This window comes from Ixodes scapularis, unplaced genomic scaffold, assembly GCF_016920785.2.
Source record: "Ixodes scapularis isolate PalLabHiFi unplaced genomic scaffold, ASM1692078v2 PGA_scaffold4__175_contigs__length_147842914, whole genome shotgun sequence".
NCBI lineage: Eukaryota > Metazoa > Arthropoda > Arachnida > Ixodida > Ixodidae > Ixodes > Ixodes scapularis.
Genome location: NW_024609879.1, coordinates 45,907,969 through 45,925,858, shown reverse-complemented (window position 1 = coordinate 45,925,858; position 17,890 = coordinate 45,907,969). Strand labels below are relative to the sequence as shown.

At 44.1% G+C, this 17,890-nt stretch overlaps 1 protein-coding gene across 5 annotated transcripts in view; it reads left to right on the top strand.

Moving 5' to 3' along the window:
• The window catches only part of LOC120836175 (synaptotagmin-1), a 223,001-nt gene that overhangs the window by 133,385 nt on the left and 71,726 nt on the right, over nt 1–17,890 (top strand). For all 5 annotated transcript variants that reach the window (XM_042293183.1, XM_040211252.3, XM_042293182.1 and 2 more), the window contains exon 2: nt 806–1,084. In XM_042293183.1, the coding sequence (XP_042149117.1) occupies nt 811–1,084 (274 nt within the window). In that variant the 5' untranslated portion in view covers nt 806–810. The remainder of the gene's footprint in view (nt 1–805; nt 1,085–17,890) is intronic.

Sequence of the window (17,890 nt, the reverse complement as noted above, 5' to 3'; positions counted from 1 at the left end):
TATGGGCGTCTTGCACGATTTCATGATGCAACGCACCTTCCGGCTCGATATTGTGAGCCGGAATCCACATTTGTGACTTTCATCTGCGTTCCTCCAATGTCTTCTTACGCGCGGACGCCAAGGAGCGAGTGTTTCCGAGTTCAGTTGAGTTCCTCGGCGTCAATTAGGACGTCAAAGGAAAGTCGGACTATTCCGCCAACCAGAGAAGCCCGGAACATGAAGGAGCATCGGCTGGTACTCGATTTTGACACATAGCGGTCTTCACTCGGAGTTAACACCTGCCGGTGCTCAAGAAGTTGGGTTCGCGGTGGCCAAAACAAACCCGGCAAACGCCGGCAAGTGAAGTGAGTCCGAAAAAAAAATTAAAATGCCGGTGTATTCTTGGCTTTAACCGTCTTACATGTGTCCCCGACCGCTCGTCTGGCGTTCTGTCATTGCAGAGCTATCTGCTTGCCTCTGCGTTTTACCAAGATGCTGACACAAACAATCGCTTACGAGCAAACGAATAGGAAAAATGGTGGGAAGTGTCACCTGCAGTGCAGCAGACGGCTCGGTGACATTAGGTTTTGTGGTTTTCAAAGACGTCCAACTAAGACCGACGTCACGTCGCTGGGATGGCGCTGTTGTCGCCACTGCGCATGAGCAGAAGCTTCATCTCACGCGAATCTGGTTCTTGCGCACGCATATTTCCCACACATAGTGCGCATAAACGCGAACTTGTTTCTAAGCAGCGTCTATCTGGTTAGTAAAGAATCCGATGGAACGAACAATTTTGAGCTGACCGATGCTTCGACTTGTGTTGCAGACGATATGGCACCTGGGTCATCGGCCTGGGCCGCTGACTCGTCTATCGACGGCCTGCTGATGCGGCTACGCAAGTCCTCGCTGCAGGCCCGGGCCGCGCCCATGCCGGAGCCCGAGCCCGCGCCCTCGGCCGGCGCGGAGCCCGCGGTCTCGCCCGCGGCCGCCGTCGCAGGGGCCGCGGCAGCCGCCCCTGCGCCACCCAACGCCACAGTGGTTGCGGCCGCCGAGGAAGAGCAGATCTTCGAGGAGATGCTGCACAAGGCCTCCGACGTCACGCACAGTGAGTTCTCGCGACGTCTGCTCCGTCATTCGGTGCGGTGGAGGACCCGGGTGGGGAAGGGCTCAATCTATACACGCTTGAAGGTCCGGCATCAGGGCGCCGCCATCTTGCTCAGATGGGGTGCGCCTGGATGCTTCGTAATCCGAATACGAAGCCTTGCTTAGGCGTCGTAATCGCATTATAACCGCGCCGAAGTGCACCCCAACTGACCAATTTGGCGGTGCCCTGAGACCGGGCTTCCAAGCTTGCAAGCAGGGCATCTGGCCGCCGCCGTGTCTCTGCACGTGCAGGCAAGCACTTGCGATCGCAAGCCTGTCAAGGCGTAGCCTCGTTTATACTCAGAAAGCCTGGAAGTTCGACAACGGACCTATGGAGTGCCCGGTCGCAGATGTGGTGCGCGAGGATCCGGTAGCACAGAGAGTCAAAGAGCCATTTTTCGGGTAATCTGGACGTTTGCGCACAGCTTTTCCGCGAGGACCGGGAAGACGCTTGTTCGCTCAGGAGAAGTGTGTTTCGGCGTCTCGCCGCAGCTGGGCGCCAGTCACGTGGCTCTCGTCTCATCCGTTGTCTGCCGCTCAACTATGTCTCGCAGAAAGGCTCAGACTGTGTGAGAATGGGACGCTAGCGGCTTGGATAGAACGCGAAAGTTTGAGAACACGAAGATAATTAAGAAACATTTTTGTATGAGCCGATGTACACCTACGCCTAGTATCGTCAAACCAACAATTTACATCCCGGACGCTTGTAGGCTATATATAGGGTTCGGTGTTTTCAGTTTAAACTGATAAAAACCGAAAAAGGTACGCCGAAATAATTTTCGGAAGTTCAGTTTTAACCGAAAAATGTCAGTTTTTAGGTTCGGTGTTTTTTGGTTTAAACCGATAAGAACCGATAAAAGTCAGCGGAATTCCTTTTGTGAAATTCTGTTTTAACCGAAAATGTCCAGTTCTTTAGGGTCGCGTCGAGACGGATGGGGGGAGGGGGGGAGGGAGAGAGGGCGTTGCAAGGTTCGTCATTGTGTGACCTCTTAGTGATTGCCCTCTTCCAAGGCTCAATATGCAACAAAAAAGGTCTTGGGTTGGCCTTCGCAAGACACCTGTGTCCTTTCTGTGATCGGGCTGTGTGTCACGTTCGGGTGTGGGCTAATATAAGGTTTTTAGCCTCATTCAAAATCTCCGGCCAGAGTTTAGTGAGTACACGAAATATATTGTGCTTCAAAACGTCGCACCGTGTCCCTTTTGGTAGTCACATTTGGCTGATTGGCCGATTTTGGCTGAGGCAACCCTTCATCTCCTTAGGCTGCCAGTGTCCAGTGTTAACGTTGAGAGGGCATTCTCGAAGCCCAGGGTCATTAACAGGAAGGAATGAGCGTGGATCAACGAGGAGAACCTGGGTGGAAAAGTACATATGTATTTACTATAAAAGGATCACGTAATCCTGATGTACAGAAGGTGAAGTTTCATGTTTTTTTGGCACTGACTTGTTTTTACTTCTGTGTTTTTTCGTGTTTTTTTACAGTTGCACACATTTGGCCACATAAAATTTCACCTGTGTGTGTGTTTTTTTTGTGTTTTTTTTATGTATCTGTGCCGTTATTTCTTGAGGGATAACAAATATCAGAGTTACAAGGATCCTCTGATCCGGTGTCCATTGGTGTTTCTTTCATATTCACCGAAAAAAAATGACTGAACTTTTGGGGGCATAAATATACACTGAAAAAAAAAAAACGAAAACTGAATTATAAAATAAAAAAAAAAAGTACGCCGAATTTAAAAAAAAAATAAAATAAAAACCGAAAACGCGGTATCTTAGGTATATATCAATGAAAAACACTAGTCATCAAGAAAGAGCCTGGACCTAAAAATACGGCTCTCTTTTCCAAAAAAAAAACCTGTAAAAAAAAAAGCATTAGAGGGTAGAGTGTCAGCTTTATAGCACACCCGAAGGTAGAGAGTCAAAAACATAATTTTCGTCGTGACGTTTGCAAAAAGAAAGAAAGTAAGAAAAAAAATATATCTTTAATCAAAAATTTTCAAAATGGACAATTCAGCAACTGCAGGATCAGCGCAAACCGATCCAGCTGTTGTTTTCACACGATTATTTAAACGACAGTGCTGCGCAGTATGGATTGCTCGTACGTGACGCCATCCCAAGCAAAACGGTGCTGTTACTCCTGCTGGCTCTTCCCGAGAAAAACAACTTGTGTGTTGCGGAATGTAGTATGCTGCAGAAGGTACGCGCTCAGCAACGAGTTCATCACATACCTTTTCAAACGTGCTCTTCAAGGTCGATGCAAGAAAATATGAGGCAGCTTTGAGCACTAAATGTCAACTTGTCTCTTTTATTACGGTTTCCCTGACTTCCTGGTCCCCCATCCCCATGCACGCAGGCAGATTTTTGGACAAAGTGCAAAACTCTATTTATTTTTGTCTTTATTTTAAAACTAAGAATAACTTAATACACGCGATCGTCGCGGAGTCGTGCTCTTCATTGGGAGAGCAGGCTCGTCTGCTGACTACGTGTTTCTAGTGGTTTCCTTTCATGCACTCGATTTTTTGTATCTTTTTTTTTTATTTCAATAAATAGAGAGGTTACGATAAGTTATTGAGCATATCTGTACTGGCAGGTATGCTCAGTACCTGCCAGTATTCAACAAAACACTACGTCAAAAGGAAACTGAAGTGGTTCTGTGCTGGAGAAAAAAAACACTTAAATCGTCTTTATTCGGCCTCCAGCATCGCAAATATTGAGTTTTTTTTTTTTTTAGTTGGCCGCACGGAGACTGCAGAAATTTATTTTAAAAGTACCGCAGAAGCCGCTTCTTCCCGGAACGTGACGCCTTATCGGGACTTTTCGGAGTCCCCGCTTCCGCGAATCTTCAGCACCTATCAAAGCTATGCACGCACACTGTTGCTATCTTAAAAATGGTAACAAGAAGACGTCACGGCTGGTGTCAGTACCAGGGAGTATACCTGGAGAGCTTGCAATGGCAGGCGCTGCCTACACGAGCGACACGCGCTTGGCAATCGAAAGATGTGGGTATGACGTAAGGACTGTTTGGAGGTTTTTCGTGTAGTCTCACTCTTACGTTTAGTTGCATTTTGGGTGAAAACAAGCGTGATATTCAGATTCACGGGATAAAAATACGCCAGACTTCACCTCTAGCTCGTTTTTTTCCTTTTTTCAAGAACCTCTTCAGCGTCTTTTTTTTTTTTAGGTCAGCGCTGAAACACTATGAGCCAATGGTGTCAATCCATGTTTTCGGAATGCTCTAGTTGACAGAATTTTTTGTGTTTCTATGCGTGCGCTCCCGCAACTAATCCAATTGAGATTGAAGAATAAGGCGTGACATCACTTTTCTTTTGACTGTGCGTTTGTGTTGCATAGAGCATTTGGTCCCGTTCTGACATAAGAAGTAAAAGAGAATAGATAAATCTATAAGAAATAGATCGAACGATCAAAACATCCGTAGTGTGTCAACCAATCGGCAAAATAAATTTCCAGTGACCGGGCAAGAGTGAGCAATGGAGGGTTTCGTCAAACCAAGAGCCGGCCGCTGAAGTCCCATCTCTCCATTTTATTGTTTTGTATATTTGTTTGCAACACATCTCGCGCAGTTTCGGTTTCTCAATTAGCAATTCATTTACAATCGCGTCGTCCGTTGCCCGCATCACCGGAACGCAACGACTTTCCTCGACGTGGCCCTTGCGGATTGATTATACTCTCCGCAAGCAGTGTTGTACGGAACGGCGTTCCAAGGAACGGCGTTCCTGGAACGCGTTCCTTTTAGGAGGAACGAAAGAACGCCGCCGTTTCATTTTGAATCGCTGGAACTGGAACGGGAACGCGTTACATTTTTACTGGAACGGAAGGAGTAACGGCGTTCCTTTTTTTCGCCCAGTGGGGTAATTTTTATTTTGTTTCGAACAGGAAATTTTCGAAAGTACAGAAACAATATCTTTACGAAGTGCAGGATCTCGTTACCTTCTTGGCTACTAATCTTGTGGATTATTTTGTGTGGTCCTCGCTTGCTAACAGTTTTGGGTGCAGTAGACCTGGTGGACATTGATTCTTTTTTAAGTGCCCGGAACTGCGATACAAAAAACAAGGCTTTTAGTCGTAGGACAAGACAAAGAAAGGGGGTTGTTTCAAGCTCAGATACTTTCTTTGGTTCCACGAATACTCATACACCCACAGATCTAAGGCCTACTTCAGCCGCTTGTGAACTTCCATAACGAGACCTACCGTTACAGCAAGATCACAGACTGCCAGACATTGAACGCACACTTGTATCCCGAACATTGGTCACTTAAAAGATACAAAAAAAAAATATTTATTTCTTCTTTTGTCCCCCCCCCCCCCCCCCCCTGCCCCCAACCCCACCTTAAATATGAACAACAAAGCCAACGTTACAAAAAAATATTTGTAGTTTTTAATACTGACCTTCCAAAAGCCCTGCCCTCTCCTTGACTTGCTCGTCTTGCGGACAGCAACATCGAGAAGCAACTGTTGTTAAGTTCGAACAAGGGACTTTGCTCAATTGAAACGTGTGAGGTTGCTGTAAAACGCTCGTACAATGTTGGGTAAAAGTACATTCGGCTCGTCTGAATCGTCCGCTCCAAACATGAATATGGTTAAAAGCTGAGATTTTTAACATAAATATATCAACAAATGAAACCCTGCTTCCACTTTGTTTTCTTCTCCTGTTGCCCTTCCATGACGACATACAAACTCGTATGTTGACTACTCATGGGATAGATAAAAAAACTCTGCTTGATTAAACTAGATATAGTAATTAGCAAAATACAAGTGTAACCCATATGTAACGATACGTTCCATTTTTTAAACTGTAACGGGAACGAGTTCCTTTTTCACAGATGTAACTTGTAACGGGAACGCGTTCCAAAAATCAGAAGGAACGAGGAACGAGCTTTCGTTCCTTTTCTTGAGGAACGTGAACAACACTGTCCGCAAGGGACCTCTCGCCGAGGTTCATGCAGTCTTGGGTAAGTTGCTTTTAAAAAGTAATTCGTTACAGTTACAGTTACTTTCAGAAAAAAGTAGTGAAGTTACCGTTACAGTTACCGCAACAAAAAAAGTAACTCGTTACAGTTACAGTTACTTTTAGAAAGTAACGACGTTACTTTTCAGTTACTTTTTATATAACACAAAAAAAAATTAGGAGAAACTAGAAAACGCTTTTCACCAAGTTTATTTGCATAAACATAAAAAGTGTGTTTTTTACTTCGTATTGTAAGTTGGCAGCAGTTGCTTCTCGAAATTAGTTTCTGAAAGTTTCCCTTGTTTGATAACGAACACGTCCCTGCCCTTGTTGAACAGGCGCTCGTCTAACGCGCTGGATGGGATTGCTGTGTTGTTTCGCCGGAAAAAGTTTTTGATTCCCGGGTAGGCGGTGAGGCAATCGAGTGCCGTTTTCTGCGGTCAAGGTGTTAGTAACCTCCTCCACGTCAGCAAAATACTCTCTGTACGCCGGCCATGGAAGCTTTTCTTTATTCTTATCAACATTCATATCCTTCGTAGCACTAGCTTATTGCTGGCTCGTTGACGGTTGCGCTGGGTTCACACAGTCCCTGGACATATTTCAGCTTGTACCCGGCAAGCCAGAAACAAACCCCGCGCAAACAGCAGTAACTTTTGCCTCGACTGTTGACACTACACCGGATTAATGGCGCATATCAAAATACGAAACATGCGCAGTGCGGAGTGGCGGCGCTAATTAAAATACGAAACATTCGCGGTGCCCTCCGCGTGTATTGTTGTTTGATTCACCCGATTAAAAAGCGTTTGCGCAGAAAAAAAGAAAAACCGCAAAAGAGATAGTTCTTCAAGACACTAAGATGCAAGTGTTCAGTCACAAAGTACAAGCGCGTGCTAAAGATAACTACTTTTTTTTTTCACCGAACCTACACGTGGCTATATTCGGGTCGTGACTGGCGAGAAATAACGTATTCACAAGTCTGTGCAAAAAATAACTTGACACTCGAAATGTCGGAAGAGACAATTTAGAAAGCGCAAAAAATGGCTAAATTGTACTCGTTCAGTGATATATTATTCATGAAAAACTGGAAAGTAACGACAAAAGTTACGTCGTTACTTTCATCGTTACCTCAGAAAAAAGTAATAGAACTACAGTTACAAGTTACATTTTTTAAAAGTAACTCGTTACAGTTACAAGTTACCAAAAAAGTAACGAAATTACAGTAACGCGTTACTAGTAACGCGTTACTACCCAAGTCTGGGTTCATGGTCAGGGATCGTCGTCGATATATGTATCGTCGCATTCTCTAGACAAAGGCGACGGAACCTTTGATATTTTTCGCTCTTGAGTTTTCGCCATCTGCTTGGGAAGACAAAGGAGACATTGTGCTCGGACAGGCGTTTCTGAAACGTGCGAAACCGACAGATTCAATATGTCATTACAATACACCGCTTATGTGCACTGCCATGTCTGTCTACTTGGCTGTGAAAGCCGTTTTGGGCATTCGCGGTTAGCTCTCATTCGGAGCACACCGGAAGCCATTCGCGCGCTCGCAGCACAACGGCTCGGCAGTTTGTGGCTCCGTGCTGCCAATGCCTCTTCGGTAACAGGCCCCTATGTGTAGACCTTCTACGTCACATCCTGTAGGCCATTGAGTGATGCGAAATGAACGCAACAATTGCTGCGCCGCCGTTCGGCTCTTGAACTCGTGTCTGCACTGACTGAAATGCAAATCCCAGCCAAACCTAGGCCTGGTACGTGTGCCCTATATGCATCCCACACTGGCCTCTAGTAGGTGACGTCACGCGTCTAGTTCCACGGCCTTGTTATGTAGGTGGGGTTGCTGGCGGTCGCTCTATTTATAGCGCAATCGTACTGCCCAATCTAATGTCCGATCTAGACGGCAGGAAGTCACGAGAAAGCTGCCATTGCTTTCAGGGACGAATAGCAACAACATAGGAAAAAATAAAAAAGGTTCTAGTGCATCGAGTCATTCGGACTGTTTGCTAGGGCAGCCGAACGACCGAGACACGGATTTTTTATTGTCGTGTAACGTGGTGCTTCTGGGGTGTGTTCGTATCGCGGATAGCACGTACGCTCTTAGAATAAAACGTGGGTAAATAAACATGAGGCCGTTAAAGCGGTATATTTATGTAGCCGCGTCGACCACTCCGAAGACGCGAATGCCACGTCACATGCAAGGCGAAATGCTTCCTACCGTCAGGAGTTCCAATTCATCTCAAAAAGACTTTTTTGCAGTGTTTTATGCCGAAATCTTTTTCGTGTTAATGCAAACAATGTGACGATATGTTCTTCCGGTGAAAATTAGAAAGGTAGCATCTGTTGTAGACTCCGAAGTTTTTCTATCTTTAATTTTTAGAGTATAGTCGACGTTCACTGAATGATAAAAAGTAAAAAAAAAAAAAACGATTTGCCCTGTACAGTTTGTTTTCAGGAAAATCGCGAAGAAAAAACAGAATATTTTGGGAGTTTTAAAGTTTCGAGATTTTCCGTGGTGCATGCGGTGTCTGCTGGCAGCTGGTGAATTCCATTCCGTAAAACAAAGAACAAAAACACACACGCGTGGCAAAAAACAAACTGCGCAATCCTTATATTCTAACGCAACACATGCTGCGAGCGAATGTAATAAATACGTCACCAGCATTATGTTATTTGGGACGATATATTGTTTTCTTCTCAACTTAAAGGAGCTGTGCATTTAACGTTGAAATAATTTGCATCTTCTACTTTTGACGTTGTTCACCTTGTCACAAATGACAGAAAACACACCTCCTTTCATCGAAATGTTGCGATTCCGCCGAGTAATAGCAAGGCAAAAAATAAGATATTCCCCGACCTGCAGCCGCGAGCGGAGGCCATGAGAAACACGCAGCATGACGTCAATGGGGGTCTTGTAGAAAGATAGCAAGATGTGCAAATACCTGCTCGATAAAAGGTAACCTTTCTATCAATCTTGTCGTTCCAACATGAATGTAAATGCGTCAAAACCCTGGTATCATCAACAAAACTTTTATTATGCTGAGTTTTAGTGGCGCCATCTATCCTAGGTCCACACAACCGTTGGCTCTATCGGCTACCGCGAACAGCCGCTAGAGGCCGGAGGGGGAGGGGGAAAGGGCCGGACGTGTATGGCCGGTCCCAGATGAGGCTTTCCTCCTTTCACAATGTTGTTCGCGCTGCGCCCGCCAGCACGTGTTCACGCGGTTGCAGGCGTATGAGCTCTCGCTGCTCACTGATGGCTCTAGAGAAAGAACTTTACCGGATCCCCGCGCCTACCCCAACGACGTCATTGCACACGTGACCCGGAAGACGATGCACAAACTGAGAGATGACAAAAACCTAGATTTTTTTTTTATTTTTTTTATTTTTGTAAATAAAAACTAGGGTATCCAGGCAAAATCTGTTTTTGTAGTTCACTTCAGAAGTGTCAGGCATCAACTTCCACAAATATTTAAGCAAAGCCCTGAAATTGTTGCAGAGCCCCTTTGAAATTAAAATTAGAAAATAAAAAACGCAGACTACGCCGGCAATCGTAAAAAAAAAATTGACGGTGCGGCTGAAAAAGGTTTACGTTACAAGTTCGTCATACTGCCTACGTCGTTAGAGTTCTACTTCCTGGTAATCGCCAGAACGTAGAACTTTCTGGTTAGAGCTCTACTTTCTTATAATGGTAAACATAATCGAGAGAATCATCTCGAGGGATCATAAGAATGATTTTCAAAAGAAGGCACGCCGCGCTCGCATCGCAAGCAAAGATTTGAATCTACAAGAGGCACCGCGTCAAATCTTTCTCAATAATCACCTTTCTCCTCTAAAAAAAAAAAACTCTTTTTTGGGGCACTACGCATAAAGAAAGACAAGGAATGGATGCACTTGTGGACTTACCAATGTGTTAATTAAGCCAGAAAAACCAGTGGGAGCTCAGTTCACAAGATCGTGTTTCAGGATGATTTGAGCGTCTTTGTCTAGCTTCAAAATCTTTCTGTGTCACTCTTCGTTTCTCATTTTTTCTTTTCCTGATGAGCGTATCCTTGCTTGAACCAGACCTATTTCCCAGACAGACATCGACTTTATCAGAGCTAACGGTACTTCATCTGAACATCAGAAGCTTACGTATTTGCTTCATATCTATACTAAAACATGACTTTCACTTTATCTCTCTTTCTGAAACATGGCTCAGCAATAACAGAAACAACAACTTCAATGTCCCTGGCTATCAGACATTACTTGGTCATCGCCAACAACAAGAAATAACGTTTCCGTCTAAATCGCACGGGGGAGTTGCTCTTTAGGTAAAAAAAATACACTTAGTTTCAAACTTCGAGATGACATTCATATATTATCTAACCTTTGTGAATTTATAGAAATTCCGCCAAATCCCAAGTCACCTATACTTCGTCTCATCCCAGGATGGACTAAAGGCCAAAGCCACGGGCCGCAAGGTCCAATCACGTTGCAAGCTAAAATATGACACTCTTAGCATTGGTTAGGGGTGGACGAATGATCCTCCGAGTCCAAAAGCGCTGCGTCATTTTTATAGCTTCGACACTGCAAAGAGCCTGTATGACATAGCTTTCTTTGCAATGAAAAATTGTTGAGTCACTAGGTGCTATTCAATATAAACTACCGTCCGCCCCTCCCCATTAGTGATTTGAGACGCGGGTGCTGATACGCGCATCGAAGCGAAATACCACGCAACTTGTGAGTGGCTCGTGATTGGACCTGGCGGTCCATAGCTTCTGCCTTTAGTCCATCGTAGGGTGAGACGAAGTATAGTGTAGTTCCCGATAAAACACAAAATACACTCATTGGCGTCATTCACCATTCGCCAAATAATGCAATAGACCAATTGTTAGGCAGTCTAAGTGAAACCCTCAAAACATTTCTCAAATTAATTCGAATGTTATCATTATGGACGACATAAGCATTGACACTTCTGCTGATTCATCGGTCACTTACAGATACCTAGATACACTAGCCGTCTACGGGCTACAACAATGCTTAGCGACAACTACCCTCTTTAGTGACATAAAACACAGCACTTTGTATCACATAATTGCGTCTTATCATCTAACATACTTCACAACTGGCACTATTGCAAGCGACATAACCGACCATACACCCATTTTCGCTGTTTCTAATGCATATAAGGCGTCCCAATCGATAACACAAACTACTCAAATATACAATTAAAACGTAATAATAAATACATTAAACACGAAGTCACGGGAGAACGTATACCAAGCACCCACGGCAGACCTAAAACTAGACATTTTAGCAACGCTAAAATCTTCAATTCGAATACGTACGAAAACCAAAACCCTATCCCGCAGATCGATCAGAAAGAGCGCCTGGTTGACATACGGACCACAGCGATCTATCAATCACAAAAACAATATGTATAAAAAACTAAAACGCAATCCAATCAATTTAGCCTTCAATCTAAATACAAATGTATTATGTTTGTTTAAACAAGTTAGTTAACGTAGCTAAACAGCAGTATTTTTAAGTAAACGTTTTTGCGCCGGTAACAATTCCAAAGAAACCTGGAAAATAATTAACTTTTCATTAAATAAGAGTACTACCGAACAAACTCTACCAGCCTTAAGCACCGATCAAGGCATAATTACGGACAAACAAGAAATTGCTAACACGCTCAACGACTACTTTTCAACTATCACTACGAACGTGCAGTATCTTTCAAGCAGAAATCTATCCACTGGCACACCAAGCATACCTCGAAATGATGCGACTTTTTTTCTTTACCCTGTCGATCCAGAAGAAGTTCATAATACCATTAACACGCTAAAAAATACTTCGTCGTCAGGGTGCGACGGAATAGAGACGATAATACTAAAAAATGTGGTTCCATCATCGCACAGCCCCCCTTTTGGCTGGTATTATAAACAAAATTTTCACGACAAGCTCTTAGCCTGACTCACTCAAAATAACAAAAGTGATTCCAATACTTAAAAAAAGGAGTCAAACTGAAACCAGAGAACTATTGGCTAATCGCCTTACTTCCTGTTGTTACGAAAGCTACTGAAAAACTACTACTAAAGCGACTGAACCTGTTCTTCCCTGAAAATATTTTGATCACTCCGTCGCAATTTAGATTTTTTAAAGTAAAATCAACAAAACTCGCGTTATTAATTATGGTAGAGAAAACAAAGCAAAACATCGAAAGGAAGTTATTAACAATGCAATAATACTTAAAAAACAAGCGAGCTGGTGATGATTCATGGTAATAAAACCCGAGACTCAGGAACACAGAAGGGGACGAGCACAACTGTGATCGTCCACAACTTCTGTGTTCCTGAGTCTCGGGTTTTATTACCATGAATTATTAACAATGGAAATCTTTGTAGACCTAACAAAAGCGTTTGACCTCATTAACCATCAGCTTTTACAACAGAAATTAAGTGCTTACGGGGTTCGTGGTGTTGCTCTCAATCTAATTGAAAGTTATCTATCTAACAGATGTCAATTTGTCACTTTAGCTGGCACTATTTCAACAACTAAACCTATTACCATCGGTGTTCCGCAAGGCTCAATATTAGGTCCCTTTCCTTTTTTGAATGATATTAATGACCTGACAGCCTATTTACAAAAAGATTGTGTTCTTTATGCCAACGATAAAAATAGTTTTATATCTAATGCAAGCGTGACAGCACTATACATGGAAGCTAATAACACTTTAGAAAATCTAGCTAAATGGCTAACCTATAACAAATTAGTTCCCAATATAACGAAAACAAACTACATAATGTTTGCCCCGAAAAAACAATCAAATTTTAAACACACCTCAGCTTTGGTTTGCAAGTATGAACCTAACTCAACTGTACCATACTAAATGTTTAGGGCTAACACTTGACAATCAATTAACATGGCATCAACACGTAAAAGACACCACTAACAAGATATATCGAAATATACCAATTCTATATAAACTGCAGCACATATTTTCTTTACGAGCCCTCCAATTGCTTTATCATAGCTTTATTCATACTCCCATTTCGTACGGGTTATCCATCTATGGATTGACATATAAAACAACACTAAAACCCATAGAAATTGCCCAAAACACAGCACTACGAGCAATGCTATTTGTTAATAGGCGCGAAAGTGGTCAATTTTCATACCGTTTCCTCAACATTTTAACAGTTCATCAATGCCTCGATTATCGAATAGCATTATTAACATTTAAGTTCATCACCAATCAGATAACATGCTCTTCATTTAGTTTCACTCATCACGATGTCATGTATCCTCTGCGTTCACATTCGGAAGCGTCACTGTCTGTGCCATACATACGAACTAATTATTGCGCGTTCACATTCATTTACATTGCTACTAAAACGTGGAACTTCCTACCACACAGCCTAACTGCCATGTTATCATTCTATATCTTTAAACAAGTCATACGTGCACACATACTACCTCCATGATTCATCAACAATTTCTATGCCCCCCCCCCATTCTTCTCTCCTACGCACACCTTTCACACAATTCCACAATCACACACACACACACACACACACACACACACACATAAACATACACTGATATTCTACTTTTTTCCTTGACTTTCTAGCGTTTCTTCTCCCTCTTTTCAGTTGGTTTTATATTTTGATTATATACCTACCGCAAACATGTTTCGTTTTTTTTTTCTTTACATTTTTTTTCTTTTATATGCAATGGTGCCAACTTGATCGCTAACTAACCCTTTATTACGAAGGGGTCCCTTCAACAGTTTTCTTTAAAAACTTTGGGACCCCCGTCTGAATAAGTGTAATTATCTAACATATTGTTTACGAATAAAAACACATTTTGACTTGACTTCACTTGGTGAAAACATTTTTCGGCCTCGTCACGCGCCGTGTAATGTAATGGGTGTCTCAAGTAGCGGCCAGGCTCTTTAAATCGACCGCAAACTTTGGTTTCTTAACCTATCGAGCTACGATTTTGTGCAGCGTTGCCCACAGGCGAGGCATATTTTTTTTTTTTTTTTACATTTGAAAATCGCGAACTTACTTGAGCAAAAAGTGAAAAAAGAAAAGACTTAACTCCTATGTATATGCAGCGAAGCCACCGGTCTTCAAACAACGCTGCACAAAATCGTAGCGTGATAGGTTAAAAAACCGACTTATGCGGTCGATTTAAAGAGCCTGGCCGCCACTTGAGACACCCGATAGATCGGAGTAATAGAATCTGAATCCGACGGTACGATACAATGGTCCAAATCAAGCAGCGCCAAAAAGTGCATCGTCACGGCGCTCGACGTCGTTGCGCGTTTGCTATCCCCAGCTAGGCCAATGACGCGCAATAACATTGTTCTTAACGGCGTCTTAAAGCGTTCGGATTTGAACCCTCGTTTTGACGAAAAACCGGCGGTGTCTGTCAGTTTGTCAGCGCCGGGGACAGAAAAAGGAGAGAGAAAAGTGACGCGTGCGACGCTCCCATTGGTCCCAAGCGCTGAAGTCAGCGCTCGGACCACGCGGAGGAGGCTGAGCCAACGTTATTCGATTGCCTCAGTTGTGGAACTCCCGTGGAAGGGGGTACCCCCCTCACTCACTTCAGTCCACCTCCCGCCGTTCGATACGCCATCTAGATTTTCGTTTACGAACTGTGTGTGTCCCATAGAGTACGTTGGAACGCCATCTAGGCGCTGCGCATCGAAACGTACGTACCCCACAGATTTAACAGAATACACTGCAGTTACCAAAGCAGCCGTCCGGCGCGTCGAACGACGGGAGGCGAGTCGCGGTGAGAGAGGGGGGAAACTGCTCGTGCATGCAGCGTCTATGAGCAGTTCCGTAACTAAGCTAATCTAATAACGTTGGGCTGAAACAGGCTTAAGGACGTTAACACGCGATCGACGCTTCACTCTCAAATCGAGGCACACTACCTACCCAATTCCTTCGCTCAAAAATCACTCGGTAGAATAGACTCTTTGCGAAATTCCGCGCCTACGCCTATCCGCCATTTCTCGCTCATATACTCTGAGCACGTCTTATTGGACGCGAGCGTTGCGTCAGAGTTCGGCGAAGACTCGGATCCAATCGCGCGCTTGATGTCCAAGAAATGGTGACCGGCAATGTTGCTCGACGGACTTTTGGAGGGGGTATATTGTCAGAAGTGAGAACGGCGCGCAGGGCCTCTGTTCTGTCTTCCCCATCCTAGGGTTCGCAAGTGTCTCATTTGGTATAGTTCTTTAGCTGCACTCCCGCTCATAGGGATGTGCGAATAGTTGTTGAATTCGAGCGGGGCCGCGTCATTCACAGCTCTTAGAATGGGAAGAGAAATAACCTGTCCACCTAACAGCGTCGAAGCTATATAAAAACTGTTTACAAATAACCCCGTTACGCACTCTAAGTGTAGTCCCGTTGCCCACTCTAGGGGTTGGTGGTGCAGGTGGGCCGAAACCAGATTCGGATGAGGCTTCTTGGCATGCGCCGACACTAGCGCCACCGTAGCGGTGGGACGTTAGTGCCGGGCGTCGGTGTGACGACGCTACGCTATTTTATTCGAACCGCTATTTGCACACCACTAGTTTTTTTGTTTTTTTTCGATTGCAGTGGCGATTGTTAAAAATAGCCACTTCGGTCAGCTTCGATAACAGCTTTTCTTTAGAATTCGTCTAAGCTGACGTGCATGAGCCTTCCTTTCATTGAGAAACGCCATTTACATGAGACTTGTTTTCCGATAAATTTTCTACAGCGATAGTTTTTATGGGCCCTTCCCATCGCTGTAAAGGACGTACGTTGTGGCTGATGTCTTGCTTGATGCTCTAGATGTCGTACTAGGGTGTAGGGTGTCCGTCGTCAATGTTGCCAAATCCTTTGAAAAGTTTCCTCACTTGCCGCGGGATTCGATCCTGAGTCCACTGCGTGTGAAGCCGGCAAGTTACCACTGAGCTGCCGCAGCGCTTCAACTAGGTTACCCCAATGCCCTTCTATTTAGGCAGTGGTGGTATTTTTTGTAGTACCCAACGCGGTAGAGGGCTTCAGAGCGATAAACTGGCTGCTGAAAGTGACCCTCCATTGTCCGGCGCCATGTTGCACATTTTGAACCTGACAGTTGTGACCTTATATATTTTTACGTCTGGGTTTTACCAGAGTACCTCGCACAAATAACTGCATATTGATCATTAATAACAGTACCGACGAGATAAGTCTTGTTTCGTTTGTTCTAATGTGCTTTTACGACAAAAACTTGGGCAGCTTCGCAATACTTCAGCTAGATGCCTTCAGCCGGGGTGCTGTATTTTGGATTTTTATCGGAGCTAGACACTGATCTCTGGGGCTAACAGTATTGAACAAAATAGTTTGTCATGTTTTTTTTTACAGCGATCGCAATACAAATCTTGGTTCAGTTTGGCGTAAAAACCTCAGGATTTGGTGCGGTCACGTGTCTATTCGTCAAAATTGTACAACATGGTGACAGCCAGGAGGGGGTCACTTTTGCCTGGTGAACGGGATACCTATTTATCGCACTAAGCCCCTCTACCTCGTTTGTAGTACTATAGCCTCCTATATACTGACAAAGACTGGCAGATCGCCACGAGAAGCGGCCGCCGAAACTGAAAATGTGGAGAGACAAACAACGGATCGGAGGGGAGCCACGTAACGGGCGCCCCGCTGCGGCGACACACCGAAATACACTTCTTTCGAGCGATGGAATGTCCACTTGTGCTCCTCGCGCTTCCTTTATCGACGTGTTTGAAAACCATCTTCCGGGTCCTCGCCGCTGCAGAAGCTGTGCGCTGACATCCAGGTTCCCCCAGAAATTCTCTGCGCTACCAGATCCTCGCGCTCCAAACCTGCGACAGGGCACCATAAGGCTCCGTCGTCGAACTTCCAGGCTTTGTAAATAAAAAACAAAAAGCTACGCTAAAAAAAAAAAAAAAAAAAGAAATGCCCGTGCGTCTAGTTTTCCGCGCAACTCTGGGAGAGCCAATCACCGCAACTTACGGAGGCGGCTCAGCGAATGACGATGCCGAAATATACGTTTAGACCAAAAAACGCCGTCTGAGCTGTGACATTAAGCAATGCAAGCGTGACGTTTTGCATTGCTTAATGTCACAACTCAGACTGAGGTTTTTGGTCTAAACATATGTTTCGGCATCGTCATTCGCTGAGCCGCCTCCGTGTGATTCGCTCTCCGACTGTTGTGCGGGAAAGTAGATGCACGGGCTTTGATTCAGAGTGTATTGTAGTACCCGATACCGGCTGCACGTGCTCGAGACAAAAATGAGATGAAATAGCCGTCAAAAAGAGGCCACCGTAGCTCTGCCAATGCCGAGATCTCGTGTCGTAAGACGCACTTTTACGCGTTACGGACAAAAAACAAAAACAAAAAAAAACGTTTGTTACAAAATGGTTACGTCTATATTTTTTCCCGAACGCTTTTGTTCACGCAGTCCACGGTGCGTGAACACGACGCCGATACCCGATACGTAAAGTGTAAATTTGTACATGACTGCTAAGTTTTCTCTATCAAAGCGATTAAAGAAAAAAAGTATAAGTGACTAGGTGTGTCTAATTAGTTTGTGAAGCAAATTATATTATAAAAAACCTGTTCTAATAAAAAATAATAATGTTTTAAAGATTGCGCCATAATTTGTAAGACTACGATCTCATTTTTAATGTCCAAGGAAAAATCAGGATCGAGCTTCGAGTAATTAATTCTACTTGTCAGGTGTAAAATAAATATTATTTTCGGGCATCTCGACGTCGTGTTTTAATTACCGTTACCCTGATGCAGATACCCGCGTGTAACATATT